Source organism: Procambarus clarkii, chromosome 88, assembly GCF_040958095.1.
Source record: "Procambarus clarkii isolate CNS0578487 chromosome 88, FALCON_Pclarkii_2.0, whole genome shotgun sequence".
NCBI lineage: Eukaryota > Metazoa > Arthropoda > Malacostraca > Decapoda > Cambaridae > Procambarus > Procambarus clarkii.
The window spans coordinates 11890628-11915269 of NC_091237.1; the positions used below are offsets into that span (position 1 = coordinate 11890628).

Here is a 24642-nt window from a genome sequence, read left to right on the forward strand (position 1 = left end):
AACTGTTTAATAAATGTAACCAAAGCCGTCAAAGATTGAGGAAAGATGTACACGTTCCTAAGAACTTGCGTAAGTGCTTTTGTGAATCTGGCCGCAGATGTCTAAGGGTCAAAAGTCATTTGTCAAACAACAGTTCAGATAGTGGTCGAGAAGCGAGAAGCTGGCTGATAAATGTTCAAAAGTTCAAACTAGAAGGTGTCAACAGTGTCGGTGAAGCCGAGCTTTGGTGCTTCCTCTCTCTCTTGACACTTGGCTTGTGTTGGTGCGTCTTATTGCTGGTCTTCTTGGCCTCTTCTATGTCTTCATCTTCGTCTCCTCTTCTTGTTGACCGCGGGGAGTTGTTGGCATGTGTCCGCTACGGCTTGAAGTCTTGATTTGTCCGCTACGGCTTGAAGTCTTGATTTGCCCGCTACGGCTTGAAGTCTTGATTTGTCCGCTACGGCTTGAAGTCTTGATTTGTCCACTATAGCTTGAAGTCTTGATTTGTCCGCTACGGCTTGAAGTCTTGATTTGTCCGCTACGGCTTGAAGTCTTGGTTTGTCCGCTACGGCTTGAAGTCTTGATTTGTTCACTATAGCTTGAAGTCTTGATTTGTCCACTATAGCTTGAAGTCTTGATTTGTCCGCTACGGCTTGAAGTCTTGATTTGTCCGCTACGGCTTGAAGTCTTGATTTGTCCACTATAGCTTCAATTCTGTATTTGTAGCTATACGGGATACATGTATCCTGTGTAGCTACACCACTGGGAACATGTATCCTGTGTAGCTACACCACTGGGAACATGTATCCTGTGTAGCTACACCACTGGGATACATGTATCCTGTGTAGCTACACCACTGGGAACATGTATCCTGTGTAGCTACACCACTGGGAACATGTATCCTGTGTAGCTACACCACTGGGATACATGTATCCTGTGTAGCTACACCACTGGGAACATGTATCCTGTGTAGCTACACCACTGGGAACATGTATCCTGTGTAGCTACACCACTGGGATACATGTATCCTGTGTAGCTTCACCACTGGGAAACATGTATCCTGTGTAGCTACACCACTGGGAAACGTATCCTGTGTAGCTACACCACTGGGAAACATGTATCCTGTGTAGCTACACCACTGGGAAACGTATCCTGTGTAGCTACACCACTGGGAAACATGTATCCTGTGTAGCTACACCACTGGGAAACATGTATCCTGTGTAGCTACACCACTGGGAACATGTATCCTGTGTAGCTACACCACTGGGAACATGTATCCTGTGTAGCTACACAGGAAACATGTATCCTGTGTAGCTACACAGGAAACATGTATCCTGTGTTGCTACACCACTGGGAAACATGTATCCTGTGTAGCTACACCACTGGGAAACATGTATCCTGTGTAGATACATGGGATACATGTACCCTGTGTAGCTACATGGGATACATGTATCCTGTGTAGCTACACCACTGGGAAACATGTATCCTGTATTGCAGAGGAACTCGCACGCTTCATGTGTCTCTGGCCACCATGATCGTCACTCATGTGTCATGACCAGCGATGTAGTGTCCGGTCCTGTGTAATATGTGTCCAGATGGAATGTGTCCATGTCTGGGCTTGGTGATTGGTGGTCATCCTAATTACCGAACAGCAGCAGCCTTGTAGCGGGGATCCACGTAGGTGGATCCACGTAGCTGTGTCGTAGGTGCTGTGTCATAAGTGCTGTGCCATAAGTGCTGTGTCATAAGTGCTGTGTCATAAGTGCTGTGCCGTAGGTGCTGTGTCATAAGTGCTGTGTCGTAGGTGCTGTGTCATAAGTGCTGTGTCGTAGGTGCTGTGTCATAAGTGCTGTGTCGTAGGTGCTGTGTCATAAGTGCTGTGTCATAAGTGCTGTGTCATAAGTGCTGTGTCGTAGGTGCTGTGTCATAAGTGCTGTGTCGTAGGTGCTGTGTCATAAGTGCTGTGTCGTAGGTGCTGTGTCATAAGTGGTGTGTCATAAGCGCTGTGTCATAGACGCCTATAATGCGTGACACATTTAAGAAACGGATGGGTAGGTGTTTGTTCATATATGTCAAACATATATGAACAATTTGTTGGTACATTTGGTACTGGATATGAGAGTTGTGAGGTATGCAGAAGCAGCGTAGGAGAATGTACTAGTTATGGTACTAGCAGATTAATGAAATATTAATCTATAATCTTCCCATACCCCCTCTCTGTCTGTCTCTCTCTCTCTCTCTCTCTCTCTCTCTCTCTCTCTCTCTCTCTCTCTCTCTCTCTCTCTCTCTCTCTCTCTCTCTCTCTCTCTCTCTCTCTCTTGTCTCTCTCTCTCTCTCTCTCTCTCTCTCTCTCTCTCTCTCTCTCTCTCTCTCTCTCTCTCTCTCTCTCTCTCTCTCTCTCTCTCTCTCTCTGGGGCAGCTGTGGTGGGGTTCGTTAGCCGTGTGCGTGAGTGGTAACCTAACCACTTTATACAGGTCATGGTCAAGACAGGAATTGATTGCTAGACATTGAGTGATTGGTTGCTACACATCTGGTGATTGGTTGCTACACATCTGGTGATTGATTAATCCTCGGTGGTGAGTGATAGACCTCAGGAGTCGATTGTTAATCCTGTTAGTTAATGATAGATGATCCCACGAGTCGAATTGAGGTCTTAGTGATAATGGGTGATAAATCCCCCTTATAAATCCAGCACCAAAGCGGGGATTAATTACTGCAGTGGTGATTTAACACTATTGCTGACAGTTAATCCCCTCTACAGAGTAGCTGATCAACTAGGCTGTAGTGTCAACGTCGGACTGCGAACAGCAGGACCAACAGTTTATTTGATCAGATCATCAACCTGGATTGAAGGTCAAGCCGCAGGGGGATGGGTGGATGGGGCGCTGACCCCCCCCCCCTAGGAACCACCACAAGGTAACCACATGATTGATCTCTACGTCGACGGATGATTAATCACCTTGTGATGGTTATTGAGGACATTGATCAATGAGAGAGGTCATTGACCCCTGGTGATGGCTTTTTAGAGATGAATATACTCATGATGGTGAGTAATGAGTGTATTGGGCTGTAATGATGAGTGATAACTCACATAGGTAAGGCAGGTGACGTATAAACGTGAGTGAATGAGTAAACAACTCATTTGTAACTTTAACGACCTTTGGTGGTGAGTAAACTGTTTACCATTGTAGTGAGAGTTTACCACACTCACCTCGCGTTATGATTGGCTGTATGAGAGGGAACTCGGGCCGTGATTAGCCTGGTTTTGCTGTTTGATATATGATGGTGGGGAGTTTGGCGATTGATTGGGAGCTAATGGTGGCTGGCAAAATGATTGGTCGACTTGCAATTGGCGTAATTCGCAAGGGGTTAAGTGGTTAATCGACCAAGTGTCACCCACCTGGTCGAACCAGCTGTTTGGGTAACATTACTATCAGGCTGTTGACCAGACCACACACTAGAAGGTGAAGGGACGACGACGTTTCGGTCCGTCCTGGACCATTCTCAAGTCGATATCACTACTGTAAGTCGATATCAGGCTGTATGACTGAGTCAAATGAACAAAAAAATACAATAGTTGTATTAAATGAATATACAGTTCCCCACTACTACTGTATGAAGGCTTCATATTAGTGTATAAAGTTAACATTGTTAACATTGAGCTGTAACTTTGATAATATTTCAGCCTATTCTCCTAAGATGAAAGTACTTATAGTAACTATCTGGTCAAAAGTACCAATATGTAGTGATGGACCACCAGAAAGTACCAATATGTAGTGATGGACCACCAGAAAGTACCAATATGTAGTGATGGACCGCCAGAAAGTACCAATTTCTAGTGATGACCCACCAGAAAGCAGCAATATGTAATGATGGACCGCCAGAAAGCACCAATGAAGTGATGGACCACCAGAAAGTACCAATATGTAGTGATGGACCACCAGAAAGTACCAATATGTAGTGATGGACCACCAGAAAGTACCAATATGTAGTGATGGACCACCAGAAAGTACCAATATGTAGTGATGGGCCACCAGAAAGTACCAATATGTAGTGATGGACCACCAGAAAGTACCAATATGTAGTGATGGGCCACCAGAAAGTACCAATATGCAGTGATGGACCACCAGAAAGTACCAATATGTAGTGATGGACCACCAGAAAGTACCAATATGTAGTGATGGACCACCAGAAAGTACCAATATGTAGTGATGGACCACCAGAAAGTACCAATATATAATAATGGACCACAAGAAAGTACCAATATGTAATGATGGACCACCAAAAAGTATCAATATGTAGTGATGGACCACCAGAAAGTACCAATATGCAGTGATGGACCACCAGAAAGTACCAATATGTAGTGATGGGCCACCAGAAAGTACCAATGTGTAGTGATGCACCACCAGAAAGTACCAATATGTAGTGATGGACCACCAGAAAGTACCAATATGTAGTGATGGACCACCAGAAAGTACCAATATGTAGTGATGGGCCACCAGAAAGCACCAATATGTAGTGATGGACCACCAGAAAGTACCAATTTCTAGTGATGAACCACCTGAAAGCAGCAATATGTAATGATGGACCGCCAGAAAGCACCAATATGTAGTGATGGACCACCAGAAAGTACCAATATGTAGTGATGGACCACCAGAAAGTACCAATATGTAGTGATGGACCACCAGAAAGTACCAATATGTAGTGATGGACCACCAGAAAGTACCAATATGTAGTGATGGGCCACCAGAAAGTACCAATATGCAGTGATGGACCACCAGAAAGTACCAATATGTAGTGATGGGCCACCAGAAAGTACCAATATGTAGTGATGGACCACCAGAAAGTACCAATATGTAGTGATGGGCCACCAGAAAGTACCAATATGCAGTGATGGACCACCAGAAAGTACCAATATGTAGTGATGGGCCACCAGAAAGTACCAATATGTAGTGATGGACCACCAGAAAGTACCAATATGTAGTGATGGACCACCAGAAAGTACCAATATGTAATAATGGACCACAAGAAAGTACCAATATGTAATGATGGACCACCAAAAAGTATCAATATGTAGTGATGGACCACCAGAAAGTATCAATATGCAGTGATGGACCACCAGAAAGTACCAATATGTAGTGATGGGCCACCAGAAAGTACCAATATGTAGTGATGCACCACCAGAAAGTACCAATATGTAGTGATGGACCACCAGAAAGTACCAATATGTAGTGATGGACCACCAGAAAGTACCAATATGTAGTGATGGGCCACCAGAAAGTACCAATATGTAGTGATGCACCACCAGAAAGTACCAATATGTAGTGATGGACCACCAGAAAGTGCCAATATGTAGTGATGGACCACCAGAAAGTACCAATATGTAGTGATGGGCCACCAGAAAGCACCAATATGTAGTGATGGACCACCAGAAAGTACCAATTTCTAGTGATGAACCACCTGAAAGCAGCAATATATGTTGATGATGGACCGCCAGAAAACACCAATATGTAGTGATGGACCACCAGAAAGTACCAATATGTAGTGATGGACCACCAGAAAGTACCAATATGTAGTGATGGACCACCAGAAAGTACAAATATGTAGTGATGGACCACCAGAAAGTACCAATATGTAGTGATGGGCCACCAGAAAGTACCAATATGCAGTGATGGACCACCAGAAAGTACCAATATGTAGTGATGGACCACCAGAAAGTACCAATATGTAGTGATGGACCACCAGAAAGTACCAATATGTAGTGATGGGCCACCAGAAAGTACCAATATGCAGTGATGGACCACCAGAAAGTACCAATATGTAGTGATGGACCACCAGAAAGTACCAATATGTAGTGATGGACCACCAGAAAGTACCAATATGTAGTGATGGACCACCAGAAAGTACCAATATGTAATAATGGACCACAAGAAAGTACCAATATGTAATGATGGACCACCAAAAAGTATCAATATGTTGTGATGGACCACCAGAAAGTACCAATATGCAGTGATGGACCACCAGAAAGTACCAATATGTAGTGATGGGCCACCAGAAAGTACCAATATGTAGTGATGCACCACCAGAAAGTACCAATATGTAGTGATGGACCACCAGAAAGTACCAATATGTAGTGATGGACCACCAGAAAGTACCAATATGTAGTGATGGGCCACCAGAAAGCACCAATATGTAGTGATGGACCAGCAGAAAGTACCAATTTCTAGTGATGAACCACCAGAAAGCAGCAATATGTAATGATGGACCGCCAGAAAGCACCAATATGTAGTGATGGACCACCAGAAAGTACCAATATGTAGTGATGGACCACCAGAAAGTACCAATATGTAGTGATGGACCACCAGAAAGTACCAATATGTAGTGATGGACCACCAGAAAGTACCAATATGTAGTGATGGGCCACCAGAAAGTACCAATATGCAGTGATGGACCACCAGAAAGTACCAATATGTAGTGATGGGCCACCAGAAAGTACCAATATGTAGTGATGGACCACCAGAAAGTACCAATATGTAGTGATGGGCCACCAGAAAGTACCAATATGCAGTGATGGACCACCAGAAAGTACCAATATGTAGTGATGGACCACAAGAAAGTACCAATATGTAGTGATGGACCACCAGAAAGTACCAATATGTAGTGATGGACCACCAGAAAGTACCAATATGTAATAATGGACCACAAGAAAGTACCGATATGTAATGATGGACCACCAAAAAGTATCAATATGTAGTGATGGACCACCAGAAAGTACCAATATGTAGTGAAGGACCACCAGAAAGTACCAATATGTAATAATGGACCACAAGAAAGTACCGATATGTAATGATGGACCACCAAAAAGTATCAATATGTAGTGATGGACCACCAGAAAGTACCAATATGTAGTGAAGGACCACCAGAAAGTACCAATATGTAGTGATGCACCATCAGAAAGTACCAATATGTAGTGATGGACCACCAGAAAGTACCAATATGTAGTGATGGACCACCAGAAAGTACCAATATGTGTGATGGGCCACCAGAAAGTACCAATATGCAGTGATGGACCACCAGAAAGTACCAATATGTAGTGATGGGCCACCAGAAAGTACCAATATGTAGTGATGGACCACCAGAAAGTACCAATATGTAGTGATGGGCCACCAGAAAGTACCAATATGCAGTGATGGACCACCAGAAAGTACCAATATGTAGTGATGGACCACCAGAAAGTACCAATATGTAGTGATGGACCACCAGAAAGTACCAATATGTAGTGATGGACCACCAGAAAGTACCAATATGTAATAATGGACCACAAGAAAGTACCAATATGTAATGATGGACCACCAAAAAGTATCAATATGTAGTGATGGACCACCAGAAAGTACCAATATGCAGTGATGGACCACCAGAAAGTACCAATATGTAGTGATGGGCCACCAGAAAGTACCAATATGTAGTGATGCACCACCAGAAAATACCAATATGTAGTGATGGACCACCAGAAAGTACCAATATGTAGTGATGGACCACCAGAAAGTACCAATATGTAGTGATGGGCCACCAGGAAGCACCAATATGTAGTGATGGACCACCAGAAAGTACCAATTTCTAGTGATGAACCACCTGAAAGCAGCAATATGTAATGATGGACCGCCAGAAAGCAGCAATATGTAGTGATGGACCACCAGAAAGTACCAATATGTAGTGATGGACCACCAGAAAGTACCAATATGTAGTGATGGACCACCAGAAAGTACCAATATGTAGTGATGGACCACCAGAAAGTACCAATATGTAGTGATGGGCCACCAGAAAGTACCAATATGCAGTGATGGACCACCAGAAAGTACCAATATGTACTGATGGGCCACCAGAAAGTACCAATATGTAGTGATGGACCACCAGAAAGTACCAATATGTAGTGATGGGCCACCAGAAAGTACCAATATGCAGTGATGGACCACCAGAAAGTACCAATATGTAGTGATGGACCACCAGAAAGTACCAATATGTAGTGATGGACCACCAGAAAGTACCAATATGTAGTGATGGACCACCAGAAAGTACCAATATGTAATAATGGACCACAAGAAAGTACCAATATGTAATGATGGACCACCAAAAAGTATCAATATGTAGTGATGGACCACCAGAAAGTACCAATATGCAGTGATGGACCACCAGAAAGTACCAATATGTAGTGATGGGCCACCAGAAAGTACCAATATGTAGTGATGCACCACCAGAAAGTACCAATATGTAGTGATGGACCACCAGAAAGTACCAATATGTAGTGATGGACCACCAGAAAGTACCAATATGTAGTGATGGGCCACCAGAAAGCACCAATATGTAGTGATGGACCACCAGAAAGTACCAATTTCCAGTGATGAACCACCAGAAAGCAGCAATATGTAATGATGGACCGCCAGAAAGCACCAATATGTAGTGATGGACCACCAGAAAGTACCAATATGTAGTGATGGAACACCAGAAAGTACCAATATGTAGTGATGGACCACCAGAAAGTACCAATATGTAGTGATGGACCACCAGAAAGTACCAATATGTAGTGATGGGCCACCAGAAAGTACCAATATGCAGTGATGGACCACCAGAAAGTACCAATATGTAGTGATGGGCCACCAGAAAGTACCAATATGTAGTGATGGACCACCAGAAAGTACCAATATGTAGTGATGGGCCACCAGAAAGTACCAATATGCAGTGATGGACCACCAGAAAGTACCAATATGTAGTGATGGACCACAAGAAAGTACCAATATGTAGTGATGGACCATCAGAAAGTACCAATATATAGTGATGGACCACCAGAAAGTACCAATATGTAATAATGGACCACAAGAAAGTACCGATATGTAATGATGGACCACCAAAAAGTATCAATATGTAGTGATGGACCACCAGAAAGTACCAATATGTAGTGAAGGACCACCAGAAAGTACCAATATGTAGTGATGCACCATCAGAAAGTACCAATATGTAGTGATGGACCACCAGAAAGTTCCAATATGTAGTGATGGACCACCAGAAAGTACCAATATGTAATAATGGACCACCAGAAAGTACCAATATGTAATGATGGATCACCAAAATGTATCAATATGTAGTGATGGACCACCAGAAAGTACCAATATGTAGTGATGGACCACCAAAAAGTACCAATATGTGGTGATGGACCATCAGAAAGTACCAATATGTGGTGATGGACCACCAGAAAGTACCAATATGTGGTGATGGACCACCAGAAAGTACCAATATGTAGTGATGGACCAACAGAAAGTACCAATATGTAGTGATGGAGTACCAATAAGTAGTGATGGACCACCAGAAAGCACCAATATGTAGTGATGGACCGCCAGAAAGTACCAATATGTAGTGATGGACTACCAGAAAGTATCAATATGTAGTGATGGGCCACCAGAAAGTACCAATATGTAGTGATGGACCACCAGAAAGTACTAATATGTAGTGATGGACCACCAGAAAGTATCAATATGTAGTGATGGACCACCAGAAAGTACCAATATGTAGTGATGGACCACCAGAAAGCACCAATATGTAGTGATGGACCACCAGAAAGTACCAATATGTAGTGATGGACTACCAGAAACTACCAATATGTAGTGATGTACCACCAGAAAATAGCAATATGTAGTGATGGACCACCAGAAAGTACCAATATGTAGTGATGGACCACCAGAAAGTACCATTATGCAGTGATGGACCGCCAGAAAGTACCAATGTGTAGTGATGGACTACCAGAAAGTACCAATATGTAGTGATGGACCACCAGAAAGTACCAATATGTTGTGATGGACCACCAGAAAGTACCAATATGCAGTGATGAACCACCAGAAAGTACCAATATGTAGTGGTGGACCACCAGAAAGTACCAATATGTAGTGATAGATCACCAGAAAGTACCAATATGTAGTGATGGACCACCAGAAAGTACCAATATGTAGTGATGAACCACCAGAAAGTACCAATATGTAGTGATGGACCACCAGAAAGTACCAATATGTAGTGATGAACCACCAGAAAGCACCAATATGTAGTGATGGACCACCAGAAAGTACCAATATGTTGTGATGGACCACCAGAAAGTACCAATATGTAGAGATGAACCACCAGAAAGTACCAATATGTAGTGATGAACCACCAGAAAGTACCAATATGTAGTGATGGACCACCAGAAAGTACCAATATGTAGTGATAGATCACCAGAAAGTACCAATATGTAGTGATGAACCACCAGAAAGTACCAATATGTAGTGATGGACCACCAGAAAGTACCAATATGTAGTGATGGACCACCAGAAAGTACCAATATGTAGAGATGAACCACCAGAAAGTACCAATATGTAGTGATGAACCACCAGAAAGTACCAATATGTAGTGATGAACCACCAGAAAGTACCAATAGGCCGCCTCAACAAGCGAGGAGAAAGATCAGAGCCAACATTCGCCCGTCTCGTAGTGATTGTTAGAGCGACCTAATCACCTCGTAATTGGATTGACATTGTTATGTTGACATTATTGAAGCTACGCGGGCGGAGTGTTGGGGCGTGACGATCCCAGGTGTGTTTCTGCGCATGCGTGTTTCTGATCTAGCAGGCGCACTCTCCCTCCTCAGTCACTGACTGACCTCAGGCGAGTAAACACATGTCGCTCTTGCCTCCATAATATCAAATCATCTCAAACTCCTTATATCTTCTCTCTATTTTTATAATCTCTAACGTTCTCCAAGAGCGCTGGTCACACGATCAAGTAATAACTGGCAGTATAGTAATGGACGCTTAATGCAGAAGGCTTGGGCCAGATTCACGAAAGCACTTACGCAAGCACTTACGAACCTGTACATCTTTTCTCAATCTTTGGCGGCTTTGTTTCCAATTATTAAACAGTAAATGAGCTCCGAAGCACCAGGAGGCTGTTTATAACAATAACAACAGTTGAATGGGAGGTTTTCATGCTTGTAAACTGTTTAATAAATGTAACCAAAGCCGTCAAAGATTGAGGAAAGATGTACACGTTCGTAAAGGCTTGCGTAAGTGCTTTCGTGAATCTGGCCCCAGATGCCACGACGACCCAATTATGGCGCTTATCCAAGTCGTCCACAAATCCTCTGGGAATGCCTCTTAAGGCTTCTTCCAGTCCTGACTTGAGTTTAAGAAGTCGCCTGACAGGTTCCTTCTCACAGGAACAGGCTTCAGGTCGCCGCTACTATCATTCACGATAAGAGAGAAGCGTCGTACGTCCTCCTCAGACAGCTTTCTCACACGGGCACGCAGCTTTCGCTCAGACTCTTCACCAGTAGCTATAGACGTGGTAGTATATAGTATATAGTAGATATATACTATATATAGTAGATATATACTATATATACTATATATAGTAGATATATACTATATATACTATATATAGTAGATATATACTATATATACTATATATAGTAGATATATACTATAGTAGACGTGGCGTCCTTATTCACAGGAGGCAACGACGTACGTCTATCCTCAACGATTATCACGACTCAAGTGATCTTTACGACCTCCGCCTGCGTCACGTCTCGTAAGATAATGTCGACATCTCACCTCGTTTCTATAAGATGCTCGTCCTCTGCTTGCCTCTCTTTCGTCATAATATACTGATGTTTGTTTAGTGTATTAATACCTTTTCCCCTGGCTCCTATCTCCACTCAGGAGCGTGGAACAACTCTCTCAAGGCTCACCTACCGCACTAGGCTACCTGGGGGTTCATAACAATATATATATATATATATATATATATATATATATATATATATATATATATATATATATATATATATATATATATATATATATATATATATATAATATGTGTGTGTGTGTGTGTGTGTGTGTGTGTGTGTGTGTGTGTGTGTGTGTGTGTGTGTGTGTGTGTGTGTGTAAATTGCTCTTGCTGTTATCATACTGCTTGATGCTGTTATCACACTGCTTGTTCCTGTTATCACAATCCTTCTTGCTGTTATCACACTCCTTCTTGCTGTTATCACACTCCTTCTTGCTGTTATCACACTCCTTGCTGTTATCACACTCCTTCTTGCTGTTATCACACTCCTTCTTGCTGTTATCACACTGCTTCTTGCTGTTATCACACGCCTTCATGCTGTTATCACACTCCTTCTTGCTGTTATCACACTCCTTCTTTCTGTTATAACACTCCTTCTTGCTGTTATCACAATCTTTCTTGCTGTTATCACACTGCTTCTTGCTGTTATCACACTGCTTCTTGCTGTTATCACACTCCTTCTTGCTGTTATCACACTCCTTCTTGCTGTTATCACACTCCTTCTTGCTGTTATCACAATCCTTCTTGCTGTTATCACACTGCTTCTTGCTGTTATCACACTGCTTCTTGCTGTTATCACACTCCTTCATGCTGTTATCACACTCCTTGCTGTTATCACACTCCTTCTTGCTGTTATCACAATCCTTCTTGCTGTTATCACACTGCTTCTTGCTGTTATCACACTGCTTCTTGCTGTTATCAAACTCCTTCTTGCTGTTATCACAATCCTTCTTGCTGTTATCACACTCCTTCTTGCTGTTATCACACTCCTTCTTGCTGTTATGACACTGCTTCTTGCTGTTATCACACTCCTTCATGCTGTTATCACACTCCTTCTTGCTGTTATCAAACTCCTTCTTGCTGTTATCACAATCCTTCTTGCTGTTATCACACTCCTTCTTGCTGTTATCACACTCCTTCTTGCTGTTATCACAATCCTTCTTGCTGTTATCACACTCCTTCTTGCTGTTATCACACTCCTTCTTGCTGTTATCACACTGCTTCTTGCTGTTATCACACTCCTTCATGCTGTTATCACACTCCTTCTTGCTGTTATCAAACTCCTTCTTGCTGTTATCACAATCCTTCTTGCTGTTATCACACTCCTTCTTGCTGTTATCACATTCCTTCTTGCTGATATCACAATCCTTCTTGCTGTTATCAAACTCCTTCTTGCTGTTATCACAATCCTTCTTGCTGTTATCACAATCCTTCTTGCTGTTATCACACTCCTTCTTGCTGTTATCACACTCCTTGCTGTTATCACACTACTTGATGTTGTTATCACACTGCTTCTTGCTGTTATCACACTCCTTCTTGCTGTTATCACACTCCTTCTTGCTGTTATCACACTCCTTCTTGCTGTTATCACACTCCTTCTTGCTGTTATCACACTCCTTCTTGCTGTTATCACACTCCTTCTTGCTGTTATCACACACACTGCCGGACACACTACACCACCACCGACAAGTCCAAGTGAGGCAGTAAGAGTGTGAACATCTTGGGCAACATACGCCCTCGACACCCACGTGCGAGAGGTGAAGAAGCATCACTTACGCCGGGTGCGTAACGACCTGTAAGCCTCAGGGGTTAACAAGCGTCTGGGAGAACCAGGCAATCAGCCAGGAGAGAATGGCAGGCTCACTGTCCTGGAAGACGGGGGGGGGGGGGCTTCACGAGGGGGAAGGGGGGGCTAATGGCTCTTCTGCACGCATGGTTTCCCCTCCAAGGGTGGGGGGACGACGCCCCAGGATGCGGGGGGGGGGGGGGGGTGCGGCAGGAACTGAAATATGGAACAAATACAGGTGTTGTATTTGTTCAATTTTATACCCCATGCTTCTGAATACACCGTCAGTATTATTACGACCACTACTACTACTACTACCACCACCACCATCACCATCACCATCACCATCACCACCACCACCACCACCACCACCACCACCACCACCACCACCACCACCGCCGCCGCCGCCGCCACCACCACCACCACCACCACCACCACCACCACCACCACCGCCGCCACCACCACCACCACCACCACCACTACCACCACCACTACCACCACCACCACCACCACCACCACTGTGGGGTTTGAGTCGTGGGGTTAAGATTGTTGATGAGTATGTTCCTCATCTTTTCCCCGCTCCTGGTAGTTGTTGAGCCTGAAGTGTGTCAGTAGTGAGGACTTCCTTGTTGTCTTCTAACTTGGGAATGTCGTCCAGAAGCATTTTAATTTCAAGATGTTTTTTATGCTTTTTTGGTTTTGACAAGAACTGGCAGTTAAGACCAAAACTCAAGAGGTCCTGTTGGTCCTGAGTGAGATCGTAAGTTGTGAGGTTCATGTAGCCATCTTTTGGGTGAGGGATCTTTAACTGTCCACCGTTTAGGGCTGTTAACTTACGGAGTGTCTTCGTTTCTACACGAGTTTTTTGTTGTTGTTTAAGGTTAAATAGTTCACTGTTGATGGTTTGCTTGAGGTGGTTGGGGATGTGGTGCTGGGTCCATTGGTTTTACTGCTGTTCAGCTTGGTCTATAAGGGTTTGGAGCGCTTCCATTTTCGTGTTGAGTTGATGCCGTATAAGATCTTGCCTATACCTATACGTAAACTGCGTTGGGGACTGCTGGGTTTATATTGGTATATACTGGCAGCAGGTTTTCATTTGTAGATGTTGCATTGAATATGACTGCATATTCTGTATTGATTATTTTGTTGTATAGGGCTTCTATACCTCTGGCTAGTGTTCTAGCATCTTGGTTTAATTGGAAGAAGAGTTCTCCAAAGGTCATCTTCGTTCGAAGCCATCTAGAGAGAGAGTCAGTACTCCGATTTACCCATGAAAATAATAAAAATAACAGTCTGCCATTCCTGGATGTACTAATAACAAAAATAGGAGCCTCTCTAAGCACCAGCGTATATACCAAGCCCACCAACATAGGATTATGCCTGAACGGTAGGAGTGAGTGTCCCCGGAGATACAAAGCCAGTGTTCTCAACGCTTATATTCGTCGAGCGCTTACCCACTGCTCTGAATGGAGCAACGTGAGTAGGGAGTTTGAAAGAGTAACTCAGGTGTTGGTGAATAATAGATATAGCAACACGGAGATAGACACTACAGTAAGACGACACCTGGATCAATGGGACAATCCTGAACCAAGAACAGAAACCACAACACCTCCAATAAAATTTTATTATAAATCCACCATGCACAGTGAACATAAAAAAAGAAGAACGAATAATGAAAGAAATAATCCGTAAAGGAGTAAAAAGCACTACTCCTAACCAAAACATAGACCTGATCATATTCTATAAAACCAAGAAGACTTCCGAACTCCTTATCAAAAACAGCCGAAAGCCGACGGAGAACCCTCTACAGCAGTCAAGCGTTGTATACATGTACACTTGCCCCCACGAAGGATGTAACCTTCAATGTAAGTACATAGGTATGACGTCGACGAAGCTAACGAGGCGTTTGACCTGTCATCTTCAATCCGGTGCCCCTAGGAATCACATGAGACAAGCCCATGACATTACTCTAACAAGAGAAATGTTGAATAAAAACACTTGTATAATAGACAAAACCCAAGATGTAAGAAGATTACAAATTCTTGAAGCAATCCACATAAAAATAGAACAACCCATCATAAATACTCAAATTACGGAACTATTCAATGAACAAATCCACAAAGGCCGTGACGAGGATTCGAACCTGCGTCCGAGAGCATCATCGATTAAAGCAGCGTCTGGGATGATCTCGGACGCAGGTTCGAATCCTCGTCACGGCCCTTGGGGATTTGTTCATTTGATGCATCACGCAATTGTGATTTCTGTGTGTAGCGCCTAACTTGTGCTAAAAACAGTCAAGTTATCCCACATTTAATACGTTACCTTTAAGTTGTTTCTTAGATCATCTACTACCCAAAACCAGTATTTACCCAGGTCTTTCCGAAACCTAAACTTACCATCCACTTCATCTTGGACGTTGTGACGATTGCTAGTACGAGCCTCTGGGGACCGAGGCTCTCTTGACCTCAGTTTTAACTAAGGCAAGGGTTTGTTAGCAATGACGGTCACGTACCCATTAGCGATACCAGTTAAGAGTTGTGATATTCTCCATCAGCTCATCTTAAGTCTGCCCCAGACAGTATTTTCTGTTGGAGGAGATTATTGCTACTCTTTTGTGAGCATTAAGTTTATTCCTGTGTTAGCGTGGATGTAGCTGCCTGGTGAAGCTGGGACCAGCTGTGTGTGGGAGCCTTCATATGGTCAGGTGAAGCGATTTTCCGCAAGTTTGCATGTTGAGTCAGTCTAGGAAAGTTCGCTGATTGAGGGATGTTGTAGAGAATGTTGGCGGTGTGTTGGTGGTGTTAACTTGTGATTGGCCATGGAGCCGGGGCGGGTGTCTTGAGAACATTGGCCTTATATATAACTCTCTCTCTCTCTCTCTCTCTCTCTCTCTCTCTCTCTCTCTCTCTCTCTCTCTCTCTCTCTCTCTCTCTCTCTCTCTCTCTCTCTCCCTCTCTCTCTCTCTCTGTCCAAACACTTGGGCTGGACAATAGAGCGACAGTCTCGCTTCATGCAAGTCGGCGTTCAATCCCCGACCGTCCAAGTGGTTGGGACACCATTCCTTCCCCCGTCCCATCCCAAATCCTTATATTGATCCCTTCCCAGTGCTATATAATCCTAATGGCTTGATGGCGCTTTCCCCTGATAATCTCCTCTCTCTCTCTCTCTCTCTCTCTCTCTCTCTCTCTCTCTCTCTCTCTCTCTCTCTCTCTCTCTCTCTCTCTCTCTCTCTCTCTCCCTCTCTCTCTCTCTCTCTCTCTCTCTCTCTCTCTCTCTCTCTCTCTCTCTCTCTCTCTCTCTCTCTCTCTCTCTCTCTCTCTCTCTCTCTCTCTCTCTCTCTCTCTCTCTCTCTCTCTCTCTCTCTCTCTCTCTCTCTCTCTCTCTCTCTCTCTCTCTCTCTCTCTCTTCTCTCTCTCTCTCTCTCTCTCTCTCTCTCTCTCTCTCTCTCTCTCTCTCTCTCTCTCTCTCTCTCTCTCTCTCTCTCTCTCTCTCTCTCTCATAAGTTCACCATAAGCCTTACCCCTCCTGGCTGGCTATACACATGAACACAAGCCGCCGCCAATTATTTTGCAGTTCTCAATTACTGCTGGGAGAAATGGGGCGGAAGTTAAGGATGAGAACCCGGTCAACCCTTAGCTAACAGGGGTTCGAACCCAGACGCAATCGGATGAGAGACGCTGGGCTAGTGTGCTACCAGTGCGCCACACATCTGACCGTTGTCAGAACCTGCGTATTTGTCACGCCACATTTTCTTGGACAGGAAGTAACAGTGATGTGCATAAGATAGGAACTTATTTTTATCTATAAATTCTGGTCAGAGGTGAGCATACATGTGTACTCACCTAGTTGTGTTTGCGGGGGTTGAGCTTTGGCTCTTTGGTCCCGCCTCTCAACTGTCAATCAACTGGTGTACAGGTTCCTGAGCCTATTGGGCTCTATCATATCTACACTTGAAACTGTGTATGGAGTCAGCCTCCACCACATCACCCCCTAATGCATTCCATTTGTCAACCACTCTGACACTAAAAAAGTTCTTTCTAATATCTCTGTGGCTCATTTGGGCGCTCAGTTTCCACCTGTGTCTCCTTGTGCGTGTGCCCCTTGTGTTAAATAGCCTGTCTTTATCTACCCTATCAATTCCCTTGAGAATCTTGAATGTAGTTTTCATGTCCCCCCTAACTCTTCTGTCTTCCAGCGAAGTGAGGTTCAATTCCCGCAGTCTCTCCTCGTAGCTCATACCTCTCAGCTCGGGTACTAGTCTGGTGGCAAATCTTTGAACCTTTTCCAGTTTAGTCTTATTCTTGACTAGATATGGACACCATGCTGGGGCTGCATACTCCAGAATTGGCCTGACATATGTGGTATACAAAGTTCTGAATGATTCTTTACACAAATTTCTGAATGCCGTTCGTATGTTGGCCAGCCTGGCATATGCCGCTGATGTTATCCTCTTGATATGTGCTGCAGGAGACAGGTCTGGCGTGATATCAAGTCCCAAGTCTTTTTCTTTCTTTAACTCCTGAAGGATTTCCTCTCCCAGATGATACCTTGTATTTGGCCTCCTGCTCCCTACACCTATCTTCATTACATTACATTTGGTTGGGTTGAACTCTAACAACCACTTGTTCGACCATTCCTTCAGTTTGTCTAGGTCTTCTTGAAGCCTCAAACAGTCCTCTTCTGTTTTAATCCTTCTCATAATTTTGGCATCGTCCGCAAACATTGAGAGAAATGAATCTATACCCTCCGGGAGATCATTTACATATATCAGAAACAAGATAGGACCGAGTACAGAGCCCTGTGGGACTCCACTGGTGACTTTACGCCAATCAGAGGTCTCACCCCTCACCGTAACTCTCTGCTTCCTATTGCTTAGGTACTCCCTTATCCACTGGAGCACCTTACCAGCTACACCTGCCTGTCTCTCCAGCTTATGTACCAGCCTCTTATGCGGTACTGTGTCAAAGGCTTTCCGACAATCCAAGAAAATGCAGTCCGCCCAGCCCTCTCTTTCTTGCTTAATCTGTGTCACCTGGTCATAGAATTCTATTCTATTCTAAGCCAGTCAGGCAAAATTTACCCTCCCTGAACCCATGTTGTCGATTTGTCACGAAGTCCCTTCTCTCCAGATGTGCTACCAGGTTTTTTCTCACGATCTTCTCCATCACCTTGCATGGTATACAAGTCAAGGATACTGGCCTGTAGTTCAGTGCCTCTTGCCTGTCGCTTTTTTGTATATTGGGACCACATTCGCCGTCTTCCATATTTCTGGTAGGTCTCCCGTCTCCAGTGACCTACTATACACTATGGAGAGTGGCAAGCAAAGTGCCTCTGCACACTCTTTCAGTACCCATGGCGAGATCCCGTCTGGACCAACAGCCTTTCTAACATCCAGATCCAGCAGGTGTCTCTTGACCTCCTCTCTCGTAATTTCGAACCCTTCCAAGGCCGCCTGGTTTACGTCCCTTTCTCCTAGCACAGTGACCTCACCTTGTTCTGTTGTGAAGACCTCTTGGAACATCTTGTTGAGTTCATCACACACCTCTTTGTCATTCTCTGTATTCCTGTCCTCGCCTGTTCTAAGATTCACTACCTGTTCTTTCACTGTTGTTTTCCTTCTGATGTGACTATGGAGTAGCTTTGGTTCGGTCTTGGCTTTGTTTGCTATATCATTTTCATAACTTTTCTCTGCTTCTCTTCTCACCCTGACATACTCATTCCTGGTTCTCTGGTATCTCTCTCTGCTTTCTGGTGTTCTGTTATTCCGGAAGTTCCTCCACGCCCTTTTGTTCAGTCCCTTTGCTTCCATACATGCCCTATTATACCATGGATTCTTCTTTTGCTTCTCGGATTTTTCCTTTTGGGCCGGGATGTATCTGCTTACTGCCTCCTGACACTTTTGGGTGACATAGTCCATCATATCTTGTACAGACTTAGCTCTGAGGACTGTGTCCCAAGGTATTTCCCTTAGGAAGCTTCTCATCTCCTCATAATTTCCCTTTCGGTATGCCAGCCTTTTGTTTCCTAGGTCTTTTACGGGGGGGACAATTCCGAGCTCTACCAGGTACTCAAAGTTCAATACACTGTGATCACTCATTCCCAAGGGTGCTTCCATCTTGATTTCCCTTATATCCCACTCATTTAGGGTAAATATCAGATCAAGCATTGCTGGTTCATCTTCTCCTCTCATTCTTGTTGGATCCTTGATGTGCTGGCTTAGAAAGTTTCTTGTTGCCACGTCCAGCAGCTTAGCTCTCCATGTTTCTGGTCCTCCATGCGGGTCTCTGTTCTCCCAATCAATCATCCCATGGTTGAAGTCTCCCATGATTAGTAGTCCAGATCCATTCCTGCTAGCAACAGAAGCTGCTCTCTCTATTATGTTAATGGTGGCCATATTGTTTCTATCATATTCCTGTCTGAGTCTTCTGTCATTTGGTGGTGGATTATATATGACTACGACTATAATTTTTTGCCCTCCAGTTGTTATTGTTCCTATTATGTTGTCACTGAAACCTTCACATCCCTGAACAACCAACTCCTCAAAATCCCAGCCTTTTCTTACCAGCAGAGCTATACGTGTGTGTGTGTGTGTGTGTGTGTGTGTGTATGTGTGTGTGTGTGTGTGTGTGTGTGTGTGTGTGTGTGTGTGTGTGTGTGTGTGTGTGTGTGTGTGTGTATACTCACCTAGTTCACCTAGTTGTGCTTGCGGGGGTTGAGCTCTGGCTCTTTGGTCCCGCCTCTCAACCGTCAATCAACTGGTGTACAGGTTCCTTAGCCTATTGGGCTCTATCATATCTACACTTGAAACTGTGTATGGAGTCAGCCTCCACCACATCACTTCCTAATGCATTCCATTTGTGTGTGTGTGTGTGTGTGTGTGTGTGTGTGTGTGTGTGTGTGTGTGTGTGTGTGTGTGTGTGTGTGTGTGTGTGTGTGTGTGTGTGAAGCCCCCTCCTTTCGACCATCAGAAGCTCAATACAACAACCTTTTCTATTCACTCGTTTTCCTTTAAATATTTACGTATAAAGGTGTATATTAAATTGGCATCAATAACTTCCTCACTTAACGCGATCCACAATACTCAAACTGAAAAAAATTCATTTTGAATATCTGTGAGTTTATTTGTGTCGTCAGTTTCCACTTATTTCTCGTGTTACTGTGAATCACATTGCGCTGTGCTTATCTCTCAACGTGGAGAAGTATCCCCTTACAATCTTGTACGTCGTTATCATGTCTGTTCTGTTCTTTTTTATTGTGTAGTGAGACACTCCCAAGCACACGCCTTAAAGCACATTGATACACGAAGTTAATGTGTATTTTGTCTGTGCATTTGAGAGGGTGTTGGGTGCCATCTGTGTGACTCAAGAACCCTAGAGGGTTCACTCGATTCCCAGGTTTCATTACTTTTGTAGACCATATCTGGGTCTAGTGGTTTAAGGCATATGCTTGAGAATACCCAGTGTGCAGGTTCGAATCCTCCTAATGGCTCGTAATGATTTTCTCATTAATACATTACGTTAGTTTGATTTATATGTGTTTTATTATTATTATTATTATTATTATTATTATTATTATTATTATTATTAAAATTATTATTAAAATATTGTTGTTATGGAGGGCGCCTGACGGCTGAGTGGACAGTGCTTCGGATTCGTAGTCCTGAAGTTCCGGGTTCGATCCCCGGTGGAGGCGGAGACAAATGGGCAAAAAACGTCTCTTTCACCCTGATGCCCCTGTTACCTAGCAGTAAATAGGTACCTGGGAGTTAGACAGCTGTTATGGGCTGCTTCCCGGGGGGATGTGTAACAAAAAAGGAGGCCTGGTGGAGGACCGGGCCGCTGGGACGCTAAGCTCCGAAATCATCTCAAGACGGAGAACTTTTAGATATAATGTGACTGTTCTTTATAAAGTTTTCATTAAGTACCGTGTAATTATTTTAGAAGATATAAACGGTAATTCTGGTGTAATCATCGGGTCTGAAAACACCGTCATTCTGTAATTATATCTACCATTTTATAATGCTTAAACATGCTACGTGCAAAGTTGCCTGTATAGTACGGTGTATAGTACGGTGTATAGTACGGTGTATACCTGAGGGATACCTAGAGTGGGTTCCTGGAGCCTACTCCCCATGCCCGGCCTGTGGCCTAGCAACATGGGTAATAACTTGATCCAACAGACTGTTGTTTCCAGTTGTTTACAGACATACACAGTGCAACCACTATTGGTACGGCACTTATATGGCAGACCAGCTGCCCTGTGTAGTATGATGGTATGTCATAACCCTATACCAAGGGTATTCGGTTACTGGGGCACGGGGGGGGGGGGGTAGGGTAGGGTAGGGGTATTCTCGGGTTTTGATATGACTTTGGGGTCCCTATCGTAGGGTCCCCCTCAAAATCGGGGGTACAAATCGCAGACACCCCCCCCCCTTTCAAAATCGTAGACCTACTGTCATCTGCCTCTTCAGTGTCCCATCCCCCTGTATCCAGGCCAGTATGTGTCCAGCTGTATCCAGGCCAGTATGTGTCCAGCTGTATCCAGGCCAGTATGTGTCCAGCTGTATGCAGGCCAGTATGTGTCCAGCTGTATCCAGGCCAGTATGTGTCCAGCTGTATGCAGGCCAGTATGTGTCCAGCTGTATCCAGGCCAGTATGTGTCCAGCTGTATGCAGGCCAGTATGTGTCTAGCTGTATCCAGGCCAGTATGTGTCCAGCTGTATTCAGGCCAGTATGTGTCCAGCTGTATGCAGGCCAGTATGTGTCCAGCTGTATCCAGGCCAGTATGTGTTCAGCTGTATCCAGGCCAGTATGTGTCCAGCTGTATCCAGGCCAGTATGTGTCCAGCTGTATCCAGGCCAGTATGTGTCCAGCTGTATGCAGACCAGTATGTGTCCAGCTGTATGCAGACCAGTATGTGTCCCGCTGTATTCAGGCCAGTATGTGTCCACAATTCCCGTACCAAGATACATACTGTTGGCAATGGTGTTGAACTCGAACCATCACCATCACGCCTCGTGTCCCCCCGCCTGTCACCCCCATGAAGAACATATGGAACAAGAACAATGTGTTCTTGTGTTCGTCACATGACTCGTGTGTCGCCTTAGCTTATCTAAAATGAATAGTTTTAAACACAGTTTTTCAAGCGTCCGTTGTCCATTATAGCGTTGGATAAAGACCCAATTTGCATACTAGACTGGATTTACTGTTAATTGACGTGAAATGGCTAATCCGCTTTGCAGAATGATTCATCAGACTGTGGTGGGGGCGAGGTGGTGGGAGATTGGAGTACAGGTGTATTGTGATGAGTTGATATTGCTGTTAGAGTGATATCATTCCTTTACTGTTGATATTGCTGTTAGAGTGATATCATTCCTTTACTGTTGATATTGCTGTTACAGTGATATCATTCCTTTACTGTTGATATTGCTGTTAGAGTGATATCATTCCTTTACTGTTGATATTGCTGTTAGAGTGATATCATTCCTTTACTGTTGATATTGCTGTTAGAGTGATATCATTCCTTTACTGCTGATATTGCTGTTACAGTGATATCATTCCTTTACTGCTGATATTGCTGTTAGAGTGATATCATTCCTTTACTGCTGATATTGCTGTTAGAGTGATATCATTCCTTTACTGCTGATATTGCTGTTAGAGTGATATCATTCCTTTACTGTTGATATTGCTGTTAGAGTGATATCATTCCTTTACTGTTGATATTGCTGTTAGTGTGATATCATTCCTTTACTGTTGATATTGCTGTTAGAGTGATATCATTCCTTTACTGCTGATATTGCTGTTAGAGTGATATCATTCCTTTACTGTTGATATTGCTGTTAGAGTGATATCATTCCTTTACTGTTGATATTGCTGTTAGTGTGATATCATTCCTTTACTGTTGATATGGCTGTTAGAGTGATATCATTCCTTTATTGTTGATATTGCTGTTAGTGATATCATTCCTTTACTCATAATATTGCTGTCACAGTGATATCATTCGTCTACTGAGGATACAAGCTTGCTTCATGCCATGGACCTTCAAACTGGCCATGATCAAGAAAATGTTGAGAGAGACATCACGCAGTACGGTGTTGCGTGCATCAAGCAGTAATGTGATGACAGTTGTGGCAGCCTGGTGGGTGCTTGAGAAGGGCGGGGAGGGGGGGGGGGGAGAAGGTATATTGAGGAATTCCACTGGAGGAATTTGAGATTTCCTCGTAGTGCAGTAAGGAAGCATTGGCTTGAATTAGATGTGGCAAAGGCTGTTGGCCCAGACAGAATCTCACCGTGTATACTAAAAGAGGAAGTAGAAGCATTTTGGTAGCGTTCCATGGCATAAAACAGGTTACTGGTAAGAGGAGACATGCCAGAAATTTGGAAGACGGCTAATGTAGTCCTGATATACAAGAAGGGGGACAGACAGGAGGCACTGAACTACAGGTCAGTGTCCCTAATTTGCATACCTTGAAAGGTGATGGAGAAGAGTGTGAGAAAAATATTTTTGAATATCTGGAGAAAAAGAACTTTTTAAAACATTATTAGCACAAGTTCAGGGTTCAGGGAATGTAGTCTCAGGGATGGTAAATCTTTCCTCACGTTTCATAGAATTCTATGACCAGGCAACAAAATTACACAAGAGAAGGGTGGGGCAGACTGCATCTTTTCGGACTGCCAGAAAGCCTTTGACTTAGTACCTCATAAGAGACTAGTGCATAAGTTGAAGATGCAGGCAGGAATAACAGGGTAGGCACTTCACTAGATAAGGGAGTACCTAAGCAACAGAAGACAGCGAGTCATTATGACTGGTGAGGTCTCAACAACCCGTCCTCCTAATAGAACGTCGCATTTTGACTATTACTTTACCTAAGCGAGGGCGCCTGACAGCTGGGTGGACAGCGCTTCGAATTCGTAGTCCTGAGGTTCCGGGTTCGATCCCCGGTGGAGGCGGAGACAAATGCGCAAAATGTTTCTTTCACCTTGATGCCCCTGTTACCTAGCAGTAAATAGGTACCTGAGAGTTAGACAGCTGCTACGGGCTGCTTCTTGGGGGTGGAGGCCTGATCGAGGACTGGGCCGCGGGGACACTAAAGCCCCGAAATCATCTCAAGATAACCTCAAGGCCAAAAATTGTCGTACTAGAAAATGGTAGCGGCTCGCGAAATTGACCTACTGTCCCGTTTTCTGTTTGGGGTCCTCTTGAAGGTTATTATAAAGACAATTAGTAG

General features: G+C 43.9%; 1 protein-coding gene across 1 annotated transcript; it reads right to left on the reverse strand.

The window, feature by feature from the left end:
* Positions 1-302: 302 nt before the first annotated feature.
* On the reverse strand, positions 303-14638 carry LOC138359037 (micronuclear linker histone polyprotein-like). The gene is made up of 6 exons (XM_069317728.1): positions 14453-14638; positions 14057-14223; positions 13121-13300; positions 11972-13087; positions 1625-1786; positions 303-705 (listed from the first exon to the last, which is right to left on the reverse strand). The coding sequence occupies exons 1-6, from the start codon at positions 14636-14638 to the stop codon at positions 303-305; spliced, it is 2214 nt and encodes a 737-aa protein (XP_069173829.1).
* Positions 14639-24642: the final 10004 nt, after the last annotated feature.

Coding starts and splice junctions, on each gene's coding strand:
- LOC138359037 (XM_069317728.1), bottom strand. CDS start 14,638: ATGACCTTTGGAGAACTCTTCTTCCAATTAAACCAAGATGCTAGAACA. Junction 14,224..14,452: donor CAGTCCCCAACGCAGTTTAC/GTATAGGTATAG, acceptor AACGGTGGACAG/TTAAAGATCCCTCACCCAAA. Junction 13,301..14,056: donor CTTCTGGACGACATTCCCAA/GTTAGAAGACAA, acceptor GTGGTGGTGTAG/TGTGTCCGGCAGTGTGTGTG.